General features: G+C 37.1%; 1 protein-coding gene across 1 annotated transcript in view; it reads right to left on the reverse strand.

Moving 5' to 3' along the window:
* Positions 1 to 382: 382 nt before the first annotated feature.
* Positions 383 to 14,075, reverse strand: part of LOC124615755 (sulfhydryl oxidase 1-like) — a 66,484-nt gene continuing 52,791 nt past the window's right edge. The window contains exon 3 of the mRNA XM_047143847.1: positions 383 to 6,726. Coding sequence (XP_046999803.1) covers positions 5,319 to 6,726 — 1,408 coding nt within the window. The 3' untranslated portion in view covers positions 383 to 5,318. The remainder of the gene's footprint in view (positions 6,727 to 14,075) is intronic.

Consider the following 14,075-nt stretch of genomic DNA (forward strand, 5'->3'; position numbering starts at 1 on the left):
CTTCTCATGAAATTCCAATCACCAACTTTCTCCTTCGAATGCAAAAACATTTTGTTGACACCGACCTACACAGGGTGAAATGATCATCACAATAAAATAAGGGAAATCGGAGCTCGTACAGAAAGGTATAGCTGTTCGTTCTTTCCGTGCGCTATTTGAGATTGGAATAACAGAATTGTGAAGGAGGTTCGATGAACCCTCTGCCAGGCACTTAAATATGATTTGCAGAGTATCCATGTAGATGTATGTGTAGGTTTTGAACAGTGCACGAGTCTGGAAACAGGAATTACATGCTCGAAGTTTCTCACATTCTCTCTTAAATGTTTGCCGATACAAGATACTGTTGGCCTTTGGTCTTTCCCCACTTCTTCAAACTACTGAAACTCAAAAGTTTCACTGTTTATTTACAAAACATTTAAATCATAAAGATACACAATGAACATATGTCATTACACAACAATATTGGAGACTTGGTCCATTGTAACTCTGAACAAAATTGACAATATTTCTGAGGGGAAGATGTCCAATATTGCACTGAAAAAAGAACATGTTTTACAATAGATTGTATCGTAAAATGGAGTTTGTTCACTGTTAATCTGAATTTAACTTCTATTCCTAAACAAAAAAATACTGTAGAGATAAGAGAATGTAAGTAAAAGACATTTGTCTTTGCACTATAGATGGATTCCATACCATTTCCTGACAGACACAAGATTAGAATAAATAAGTACCTGAGCAGACTCACATAATCAGGTAGTAATCTGTTAAACATGTGATTTCCCCGAAGATTTCTATAATCTATGGCTAAGAACAGAATTTGTGCCAACCACACATTCTGTTTCTACTCAAAGCACTTTTTTAATGTAGGAAGTAAAGTTCTCATAGAATGTAAATAATATAGGAGTAACCGACACCAATCGCTGAACAGCAGAAGCAGTGAGTTGTTAACAGGCACACACAAAAGAGAATGAAAACTTGCTAGCTATATGATGAAGCCCTTTGATGAGCTAGGTTAGAAATTTTAAATACTAGAGGATTAAATATATGTACAAATACTAATAAACATCATAGATTTTTATGTTTTTACAAGCTCATTCTATTTTCTTTCCCAAGCACACCATTCACACAAGATCATCATTTGATACAATTCATTATTTATAATTCAGTTCATATCTAACACACACCTCTATTTTTTTTAAATTAATACTGTATGTTTTAACATGATTTTCTGTTTTAAAAATACTTTCTTTTGTCAGTGTACTCACAGATGCATCAGAAGAAACTTCAAGTATCACACCAAATGCAATGTAGACTTGTTGATAGCAAAATGATAACGCTCTCAAAAATAACAACAGAGATCAAGAAATACAAAAAGCACTAGACTCATAACAATAACAAGACAGTTTAGATTTGCATTTTTACAGTTACAAATCACGAAAGAAATAAAAAGAACAGGAACAATGACTACAACATGTAAGTGTGCACTGTGTGATACAATGTTTAACACTACAAACTAATCAAGAAAATTGCCATTTATACTATCGGCAGGAAACATTCAGAACAAGGGCAAGGGAAAATTCAAAAACTGCAAATGAGGTATGCAAACAGAAAGAGACAAATAAAAGATGCAAAAGGAGAGAAGGATAAGAATGCTCTGGCAAAACATGTCAAAGAATACGGACATACAGTGGCATATAAGCCTCTGCCATTTTGTGATTACTCAGGCATAGGTATTGTTTCTTTTCTATTTATTGTAAACAGATTTCTCCTTGGGCAAAGTAGCATTGTCTCATTCATCTCAGGCCAACTATTAGAAAGATGGAATTTCATTCCCAAACTTTAAAATAATTTCAGTTACATGAGATGTATTACCTTCCCTCTTTATGTTGATACAACTGGAGCACGCAATATATGCTACAATCATGAGACATTCTACATTGCCAGTAACCATTTCTTGTTTTCATGCCTCTGAATGTAGTCACAATTCTTGTAGTTTCCCCAACATTTTCATCTCTCTTATTTTTATATTACACAAACATATAAATTGAAAGTTACAGAATATATTTTGCTGGTAAACATTACGCAACTCATCATTTACTGCACAGCTTTTACATGTATTAATTTAATTTCCTTTCTTAATCCACATAAATCTTATTTTCAGACAAAATTAATGAATGTTTAAGTAGTGACTAAAATTGCACACTTTCTTACAAACACTAAATGTTCTCTTTTTCTATAAATATTGTAAAATTCCTATTATTTGATACAAAAGTTAAATTTTTGTAATATCCAGTCTACCAGCTTTGCCATTTAATAAATGTATCAAACATTTCTTGAACATGTACACATTACAGAAATGTGACCATACGCAATTGTGAAATTCTTCAGTCTCATAATAAAATGTTTGTTGTTCATCTTTGGTACTTAAAATAATTAATATTAATTCAAATTGTGATGTTTGATAGTTGGGAAAGAAAGGTTCCTGTAAAAGGCACTGTTATGTATCACAGTTAATAAGATATGAATAATCATAAAGTACAAAGGGCTTAATTAATTTTAAATTCTATTAAAAGATCCAACAACATATTGGAGTATATTAAATAACACCGTGGGCCATATTTTTCAGAAGCAAAAACAAGATATTTACTTTTCTAATTTGACAAATAAAATTTGTGTGTAAATAATGTAATATTAATACATCATCCAAGGACAACTCATTAATAGTGTCATTGTACATGAAATGTTGATAATCTCAATTTAAGTTTTGCAATAAAGAAAAAATCGCTTAAATATTCTTATGAAAATTTGGATTCCAATAGTCTGGAACATAGTTGAGGCAGTAGCATTTTGCAGAAATTTCTATTCTAATTATTAACAGAGATAAAAAGCCAATCATTACTAAAAGCATGGAAGGACATTTTCAATCTGACATAAAATTAACTCAAATAGCCAAAGAAATGAACCAAATCAAAACAGTAGCTTAAATTATGAATTTTTTGGAGAAAGAAAATACACTTTTAAATGATTTGTTTAGACAATTACGTAAATTTAAGATTCTAATCACAGTTTATTTAGACTGAGACTGAAAAGAATTAATGTAGGGAGTGAAGAGATAAGTGATGTACACATATGCTAGGGCCCTTAAAGAGTCTCCAGTGCAGATCAGTAAATAGTAATTTCACACATATCAAAAGATCTGCTTATGCCTAAAATGGCTGCAGACAAACCAAATGAGTTAAACAGACAGAACAGGCACAATCTACATGAATGAATGTGGGCAATTACCTTAAGCAGTAAGTATACTGTGACACTAGTTAATGTTTGTAATTAATTTCTCATAAATAAACAAGAAAAATGTTAAATGTTCAAGAAATTTTACTTACAGTACAACATAAATGGATTTCTGAAATATGCCAAAAGTACTGTTAACAAATTGTGGGCTACTATACACCGCACTTATTATTTCATTCACTACATTTTGTTACTATTTGTGTGAGAATTTTGTGAGCAGTAACATGCATAATTTAATTTCTCGAGTTTCCATATTTTTCAAATCTTTGTTGCTTCAGGATATATTGCATAAAAATATTATGAATAATAAAGACACAGCAAGATAGTCAGGCTTTTCAAAAGTCAAATTTTATTGCTACTTCAAACTGTCAACAAAAAATAGGTCATGTTCACATCAACTGGGAGATACAGGAAATATATACTGCAAGACTCCTGTTTGAGAGTGAAGTGGGTATTGCAACAACTTTTTTACAGCAAAAATTTGATCACAGTGCATGCTGTTAAGCAATTTAGATTTATTTTCAATGAGGGAACATTTTTTTCCTTTTTATGTCTTTTTTATATGGGCTCACAGTGGACTGACAGTGATGTAGGTAGTAGCTCACAGAGGACAATAGACATAGTAAGAGGGGATTGGCAAGCCTGTAATGTTCTCAGAAAATGTAGAATGCCTCTTTATTTGATGACTGCAAGTAAGGTTGAAGTTTGTGGATCACAGGGAGAACACCTGAATATGTCCTGAGTGGATAAAAGTAAATGTAATTAAAATAAATTGTCCATTTGGGAATGCTGTATGGTGATAAAGGGGTGGTATGAGTAAAATAAAGTTAAATTTACAAGTTCTGTTAAATAACTGAACACAAAAACTGTTTATAAAACTTCTTTTGGTGTATTAAAGTTAACACACATTTATTCTACCTCTACTTGTGCAAGAGAGGGTAGTTTCACTTCAGAATTTGTTGTGTTGATAACGAGATAGCAAATTACATCTATTTACTATGTGTGGCTAGTGAAAAACCGTCTTAGTACTGGAACAATATATGTCTACAAGTGCGATCACTTGTGATCTGTTTGAATATCATTTACTTAATTTTAAATATAGGGAAATATAAAATTTCAAGTACTCTCCGAATTATAATGAAGACAGGGCAATAATACTGTACAAATAATGCCTTTCTGACTCTTTGAATTTTAACAATCTTTCTCAACTGAATTTGCACCTGACACACTGTCATCATTATTGTATCTTTCTGATGCTCTTCAATACCTTGTACAATCACAGAAAATTCAATATTGTGATATTCTTACCTATCCCAACATGTACCAATTCTAATTGGACTAATTTCAGTCTTCTGTATGGTAAAAGAAACCAGGGTATGCTTGGACAGAAAAAATAAATATGGCAATGAGACTAAATTAAAAACTAGCAATGAGAGGATTGTGTGGTACAGCATGTGCATTCTTAAACAAAAAATCTGTACCTGGTGGAATATCTTCTGGCAATTGAATCATCAACATAAGGATGAATAGTGCAACAAATTGGCAATAAAAATCCCAAAAACCCTGTACTACATTCTACTTAATTATATATTTTTGGATTATGAGAAAATGTATACCTTTATATGAAAAGGTGGAACGTTACAGAAAAGAATTTTCACTATTGTTGAATTCCTCTACATGAGAGTGATTGAAACATTTCATTTTTAAATTATCTACTTGGGTCATTCAAAGAAACATTCTGGTTCAAAAGAAGTACTTTTCCACATAGATAACCACTGTATGCCTTTTTAAAAAAACCATAAACAATAATAATAACAAAACCAAAATATCAACATTTCATGTACAAATATTCCATAAAACATATGGTTACTAAATTACAAATTAAAAGGAAACAGTTATGACTGCATTACCCACCACTCAAAAAACCTTTTACACATTATCTCTCTATCAAAAAAAAGATAGACAACTGAAATAGAAGAAATACTGTTTCAGGAACAATGGATTGTTTACAGCTGTATCATTGTTTCTTATACTTTTCCAAGCAAGTCATGCACGTAGTACTTCTTCTTATATTTTTTTCTTACAATGAACTTCAAGAAAACTAGAAGCAGAATACATGCTGAAACAAGATACAGAATAACACAAAGACTCACATCGAATATATTAAAATTCCACCCAAACCGTTGATTACTTGCAGCAGCATTTTTTAGACTTGAAAAACTATTACTGTGAAGTTCTGAAACTTCAAAATTGTTACTACCTGAATGTTGATTAATTCTGTCTTCTACGGGAATGGTTTTTATATTCTCTCTACGGTACACCAATTTTACGTATTTTAGAACTTCATTATAATCCCAACTACCATCACGATGTCTGCAAACTGGACAGTTATCTCTAGAAGGAAACTGTATTTTCGGATGTTTTGGATCTTCAGTCGTATCTCCTGCCAAACGTTTGTTTACTTTGTTGTGAGCCTTCCATAACCACATTATACTATCCTCTGGTTTTAGCACATCAGAATGCATAGATTCTGCTGCCATTTCTTGAAAATGCAATGAACAGTCATGGCAACCAAAGAAATGTGTTATGTACCCTAACATAGCATCGAGTACCTCCAGACTTTTAAAATTTTTATCTGTTCCATTTTGTAAGACAGAGTTGACAGTAAGAGTATGGAATAAAGTCCAAAGACCACAAGGGTAGCCACGATAAATAGGAGAACTTCCCTTACAACCAACCCAATCTCTGTTACTGATAAAGGATGAGTATTTCACACCCTGCTCAAGCTTTTTAACATAAGCAAGAAAATCACTACCTTTCAACTGAGAAACATTGGCCAATGCTTTACCTTGCAATGCTCTTAAATAAGCTTTACCCTCTGATTCAGTTGGGAAGTACTTAGCCAAAACACTTAGATAATTTCTAAGGGCATCAAGCATTTTACCAGAAATTACGTTTTTCAATGGTATCTCATGTTTAAGTGAATACTGAACTGCTAATTCTAAATCAGCTTGAAAAACTACATCATGTGATGGCTGCTTTTTTCCATTCTCTTTCACATTCTGAACGTAGTTCAAAACACTGTCCTTATTTTCTTTTGAACTGGTTTGTTCATTTACAGAAAATTCAATACCTTTATTTCTCAAGAATATTTCAATAGCCTTTCGAAATTCTTCTCTTGTCTTATCAACAACTCTAAGATGTTCTGGAGTGCTGTTTCTTTCCAAAACTATCATACTAGGATATGATGAAATGCCTAACAACTTTGCAAGTGCTTCATTCTGGTTCAAAACATTTCGTATTTGTATTCCTTTGACGAAGTGAAGATCCAGAATTACTTCAGATCCAATGTATGAGTCACTTTCTTCAAATATAAGAAAAATATATTGAACACTTTCTGGAGCATTCTTCCACAAATTCTGGACATCAGTACTCCTGCAATAAATAAAACACTTATTAATAATCAAGAAACTTATTCAGAGCATAGCATCTAGTGCACTACCCCTAGCCCATGAACTCACAAAAATCAACTGTCTGGCTATATGATGTTCCAAATTTATCATTCCATAACTCTGCAAGTCACTCTTTTGGTACTAGTCAGCCAGTAGTCAGGGAATGTTGTATCACAATGAGGAAATGAGAGATTTATTCCACTTGTGGCTACACTAGAGATATGTTGAAACGGCGTTTCAATTAAACTGTGTTAAATAAAAAAAACAACAAATCAGCAGGCCCATATCATTAACATCAAAATGCAGCAGGATTCTGGAACATATGAGGCTTGGAACTTTAATAGTGGCAAGTATTTATTTACAGACCATATAAAATATATACATGTTTCAAAATTTTACTGACCTTCAAAGTAGTCAGCAGCACTGTGTATAATCCATTGCCAGCTACGTTGAAGTCATAGAATACTCTTAGCAGTGCCAGTTGTGTTGACAGTTTGAGCGGCACGGTCTATTGCCCAACGAATTTGTAGCAGTTCTGAAGCTGTTTGTTTTTGGAACACAACCTATGACCAGCTTAGACACAGAAGTGATGACACTTTCTGCAGGACCTGACCATCATTTTGCAGGACAGTGCTCAAGCACATACAGTACAAGCTGTTACTGAAATGTTTGAATGATGGGGCTGCTGAGTGCTATACCACCTACTGCACTCCCCTGATTTAAGCCCTCGTAATTCAACTCGATTTCTAAACTGAAGGAAACACTTCACGGCATTCGCTTCAGAACTGCTACAAATTAGTCGGGCAATAGAATGTGCCACTCAAACTGTCAACACAACTGGCACTGCTACGACTTCCACATCACTGGAAATGGGTTATACACAATGCTGGTGACTACTTTGAAGATCAGTAAAACTTTGAAACACTTATCTATTTTGTACGAGCTGTAAATAAATAGTTGCCACTATTAAAAGTTTCAACCCTTGTATATTGTGTTTGAACATTATGAATTACCGCAAAGAAAACGGTCTATTGACACAGAGTCAACATGGGTTTAGAAAACATCGTTCTTGTGAAACACAACTAGCTCTTTATTCGTAAGCAGATCGATTCGTATTTCTGGATTTCCAGAAGGCTTTTGACACTGTACCACGCAAGTGGCTTATAGTGAAATTGCGTGCTTATGGAATATCATTTCAGTTATGTGACTAAATTTGTGCCTTCCTGTCAGAGAGGTCACAGTTCGTAGGAACTGATGGTAAGTCATCGAGTAAAACAGAAGTGATTTCTGCATTTCCCTGAGGTAGTCTTATAGGCCCTATGCTGTTCCTTACCTATATAAACAATTTGGGAGACAATCTGAGCAGTCGTCTTAGGTTGTTCACAGATGAGGCAGTCATTTATCGACTAATAAAGTCACCAGAAGCACAAAACACACTATGGAGGGAAAATTGGCAGTTGACCCTAAGTAACTAATAGTAAGAGGTCATTCACATGAGTGCTAAAAGGAATCCGTTAAACTTTTATTACATGATAAATCATGTCAAATCTAAATGTCGTAAATTCAACTAAATACCAACGGATTACAATTACAAGCAACTTAAATTGAAAGGAACATATAGAAAATGTGGGGAAGGCTACCCAAACACTGCATTTTATTGGCAGGACACTTAGAAAATGTAACAGATCTACTAAGGAGACTGCCTACACTACACTTGTCCATCCTCTTTTAGAATACTGCTGCACAGTGTGGGAGCCTTACCAGATAGGGCTGACAGAGTACACTGAAAAAGTTCAAAGAAGGCCAGCATGTTTTGTATTTTCACAAAATATGGGAGAGTGTGTCACTGAAATGATACAGCGTTTTGGCTGGACATCATTAAAAGAAAGGCGTTTTTCACTGCGACTGACACTTCTCACGAAATTTCAATCACCAACTTTCTCCTGTGAATGCAAAACCACCAACCTACATAGGGAGAAATGATCACCATCATAAAATAAGGGAAATTAGAGCTCGTACGGAAATATATAGGTGTTTATTCTTCCCGCACACTGAGCAAGATTGGAATAACAGAGATTTGTGAAGGTGGTTCGATGAACCCTCTGCCAGGCACTTTTGCTCAAACATGGTCTACACAATAAAAGCCCATAGCAGTAGGTGCATGGCTTGTGGTGCGTTTAAATGCCAGTTGTTTGAATTTCTGTGTTTGCACAATGGAAAATAAAAACCATCTTGTATGATATTCTCCTTGTGGTTTGTAATCATCTTATGTTGAATTCTTTTCTAAAGAGTTTGAATCTTCATCCATAGCATGCAAACCTACATTTGAAGACACAAGGCTGTATTTACCAACCTTAAGTTACAGAACTCTTATTTTGTATTGTGGTGCTAACATGTACATTATTGAAACATCTGAACTTCCCAATGTAAAACAGTGTCTAATACTTTGGCCTGAGTTACATATCCTTTCATATAAGAAAATGCTTTCATATTGTTTTGGAAACAAATGGTGAAGTATACATGCATGTAATTTTTCATAAATAAACATGATTTTTTTGCACAAAAATACATAATGAAGCATAGAGTTTATCTTATGTGCAGTTTAACAGTTTTCTGCTTTATATGATAAACTAGAGACCCAATGTGACTTTGCACAATAGCACTAAGTATCTATGGCTGAAATAATTGTTGGGGGCGTAGCAGTAATATATTATATACACAAACCTCCCGCACGAATCAGTCTATCCAGTAGCGAAAACTACCAAAACCCTGACAGGAACACCTGAAATTAGCCTTCACATTGTTGTTGCTGTTGTCTTCAGTCCTGAGACTGGTTTGATGTAGGTCTCCATGCTACTCTACTCTATCCTGTGCAAGCTCCTTCATCTCCCAGTACTTACTGCAACCTACATCCTTCTGAATCTGCTTAGTGTATTCATCTCTTGGTCTCCCTCTACGATTTTTACCCTCCACGCTGCCCTCCAATGCTGAATTTGTGATCCCTTGATGCCTCAGAACATATCCTACCACCCGGTCCCATCTTCTTGTAAAGTTGTGCCACAAACTCCTCTTCTGCCCAATTCTATTCAATACCTCCTCATTAGTTATGTGACCTACCCATCTAATCTTCAGCATTCTTCTGTAGCACCACATTTCGAAAGCTCCGATTCTCTTCTTGTCCAAACTATTTATCGTCCACGTTTCACTTCCATACATGGCTACACTCCATACAAATACTTTCAAAAATGACTTCCTGACACTTAAATCTATACTCGATGTTAACAAATATCTCTTCTTCAGAAGCGCTTTCCTTGCCATTGCCAGTCTACATTTTATATCTTCTCTACTTCGACCATCATCAGTTATTTTGCTCCCCAAATAGCAAAACTCCTTTACTACTTTAAGTGTCTCATATCCTAAACTAATTCCCTCAGCATCACCCGACTTAACTAGACTACATTCCATTAACCTCGTTTTACTTTTGTTGATGTTCATCTTATATCCTCCTTTCAAGACACTGTCCATTCCGTTCAACTGCTATTCCAAGTCCTTTGCTGTCTCTGACAGAATTACAATGTCATCGGTGAACCTCAAAGTTTTTATTTCTTCTCCATGGATTTTAATACCTACTCTGAATTTATCTTTTGTTTCCTTTACTGCTTGCTCAATATACAGATTGAATAACATCAGGGACAGGCTCCACCCCTGTCTCACTCCCTTCCCAACCACTGCTTCCCTTCCATGCCCCTCGACTCTTATAACTGCCATCTGGTTTCTGTACAAATTGTAAATAGCCTTTCACTCCCTGTATTTTACCCCTGCCATCTTTAGAATTTGAAAGAGAGTATTCCAGTCAACATTGTCAAAAGCTTTCTCTAAGTCTAGAAATGCTAGGAACATAGGTTTGCCTTTCCTTAATCTATTTTCTAAGATAAGTCGTAGGGTCAGTATTGCCTCACGTGTTCCAACATTTCTGCGGAATCCAAACTGATCTTCCCCGAAGTAGGCTTCTACCAGTTTTTCCATTCATCTGTAAAGAATTCGCGTTAGTATTTTGCAGCTGTGACTTATTAAACTGGTAGTTCGGTAATTTTCACATCTGTCAGCACCTGCTTTCTTTGGGATTGGAATTATTATATTATTCCTGAAGTCTGAGAGTATTTCACCGGTCTCATACATCTTGCTCACCAGATGGTAGAGTTTCGTCAGGATTGGCTCTCCCAAGGCTGTCAGTAGTTCCAATGGAATGTTGTCTACTCCCAGGGCCATGTTTCGAATCAGGTCTTTCAGTGCTCTGTCAAACTCTTCACGCAATATCGTATCTCCCATTTCATCTTCATCTACATCCTCTTCCATTTCCATAACACTGTCCTCAAGTACATCACCCTTGTATAGACCCTCTATATACTCCTTCCACCTTTCTGCTTTCCCTTCTTTGCTTAGAACTGGGTTTCCATCTGAGCTCTTGATATTCATACAAGTGGCTCTCTTTTCTCCAAAGGTCTCTTTAATTTTCCTGTAGGCAGTATCTATCTTACCCCTAGTGAGATAAGCCTCTACATCCTTACATTTGTCCTCTAGCCATCCCTGCTTAGCCATTTTGCACTTCCTGTCGATCTCATTTTTGAGACATTTGTATTCCTTTTTGCCTGCTTCATTTACCGCATTTTTATATTTTCTCCTTTCATCAATTAAATTCAATATTTCTTCTGTTACCCAAGGATTTCTTCTAGCCTTCATCTTTTTACCTACTTGATCCTCTGCTGCCTTCACTACTTCATCCCTCAGAGCTACCCATTCTTCTTCTACTGTATTTCTTTCCCCCATTCCTGTCAATTGTTCCCTTATGCTCTCCCTGAAACTCTGTACAACCTCTGGTTCTTTCAGTTTATCCAGGTCCCATCTCCTTAAATTCCCACATTTTTGCAGTTTGGTGGTTGGTGGGATGTTTAAGGGGGACTAAACAGCTAAGGTCATCAGTCCCCCTTTGCAGTTTGTTCAGTTTTAATCTACAGTTCATAACCAATAGATTGTGGTCAGAGTCCACATCTGCCCCTGGAAATGTCTTACAATTTAAAACCTGGTTCCAAAATCTCTGTCTTACCATTATATAATCTATCTGAAACCTTTTAGTATCTCCAGGGTTCTTCCATCTATACAACCTTCTTTCATGATTCTTGAACTAAGTGTTAGCTATGATTAAGTTATGCTCTGTGCAAAATTCTACCAGACAGCTTCCTCTTTCATTTTTCTCCCCCCATCCATATTCACCCACTATGTTTTCTTCTCTCCCTTTTCCTACTCTCAAATTCAAGTCACCCATGACTATTAAATTTTCGTCTCCCTTCACTACCTTCATACTTTCTTTTATCTCATCATACAATTCATCAATTTCTTCAATGTCTGCAGAGCCAGTTGGCATATAAACTTGTACTACTGTAGTAGGCATGGGCTTCGTGTCTATCTTGGCCACAATAATGTCTTCACTACGCTGTTTGTAGTAGCTTACCCACACTCCTATTTTTTTATTCATTATTAAACTTACTCCTGCATTACCCCTATTTGTTTTTGTATTTATAACCCTGTATTCACCTGACCAAAAGTCTTGTTCCTCCTGCCAACAAACTTCACTAATTCCCACTATATCTAACTTTAACCTATCCATTTCCCTTTTAAATTTTCTAACCTACCTGCCCGATTAAGGGATCTGACATTCCACGCTCTGATCCATAGAATGCCAGTTTTCTTTCTCCTGATAATGACGTCCTCTTGAGTAGTCCCAGCCCGGAGATCTGAATGGGGGACTATTTTACCTCCGGAATATTTTACCCAAGAGGACGCCATCATTTTTTAACCATACAGTAAAGCTGCATGCCCTCGGGAAAAATTATGGCTGTAGTTTCCACTTACTTTCAGCCGTTCGCAGTACCAGCACAGCAAGGCCGTTTTGGTTAGTGTTACAAGGCCAGATCAGTCAATCATCCAGACTGTTGGCCCTGCAACTACTGAAAAGGCTGCTGCCCTCTTCACATACCAACAGAAAAATATGTAGGGAAGATACAATAAGACATACAGATTCTGGTCAAGCTTCGCTACTCTTTGGAGTTGCGGCGACTGTTTACTTTACTGGTTTTCCTGCCGGATATCACCTCCTCTGTAGCTGACCAGCTTATAGCTCCCATCATTGCCATGAGATGCCACTCCAAATGTCAATTAAATGTGGAACAGATAATAGAGCATATATTGTAAGTACATCATTATTACAATTATAAATTATACACTCCTGGAAATGGAAAAAAGAACACATTGACACCGGTGTGTCAGACCCACCATACTTGCTCCGGACACTGCGAGAGGGCTGTACAAGCAATGATCACATGCACGGCACAGCGGACACACCAGGAACCGCGGTGTTGGCCGTCGAATGGCGCTAGCTGCGCAGCATTTGTGCACCGCTGCCGTCAGTGTCAGCCAGTTTGCCGTGGCATACGGAGCTCCATCGCAGTCTTTAACACTGGTAGCATGCCGCGACAGCGTGGACGTGAACCGTATGTGCAGTTGATGAACTTTAAGCGAGGGCGTATAGTGGGCATGCGGGAGGCCGGGTGGACGTACCGCCGAATTGCTCAACACGTGGGGCGTGAGGTCTCCTCAGTACATCGATGTTGTCGCCAGTGGTCGGCGGAAGGTGCACGTGCCCGTCGACCTGGGACCGGACCGCAGCGACGCACGGATGCACGCCAAGACCGTAGGATCCTACACAGTGCCGTAGGGGACCGCACCGCCACTTCCCAGCAAATTAGGGACACTGTTGCTCCTGGGGTATCGGCGAGGACCATTCGCAACCGTCTCCATGAAGCTGGGCTACGGTCCCGCACACCGTTAGGCCGTCTTCCGCTCACGCCCCAACATCGTGCAGCCCGCCTCCAGTGGTGTCGCGACAGGCGTGAATGGAGGGACGAATGGAGACGTGTCGTCTTCAGCGATGAGAGTCGCTTCTGCCTTGGTGCCAATGATGGTCGTATGCGTGTTTGGCGCCATGCAGGTGAGCGCCACAATCAGGACTGCATACGACCGAGGCACACAGGGCCAACACACGGCATCATGGTGTGGGGAGCGATCTCCTACACTGGCCGTACACCACTGGTGATCGTCGAGGGGACACTGAATAGTGCACGGTACATCCAAACCGTCATTGAACCCATCATATATATATTTTCTCTACAATAGTCTTTGAGATTAACATTCACATACAGACAGAAACATTTGGCAGTGACTTGTAATTTATAAAATATACATATTCTGAAGCATAGTAGTTTATCCAAAGCAGCT

The sequence above is a fragment of the Schistocerca americana genome, chromosome 1, assembly GCF_021461395.2.
Source record: "Schistocerca americana isolate TAMUIC-IGC-003095 chromosome 1, iqSchAmer2.1, whole genome shotgun sequence".
Lineage (NCBI taxonomy): Eukaryota > Metazoa > Arthropoda > Insecta > Orthoptera > Acrididae > Schistocerca > Schistocerca americana.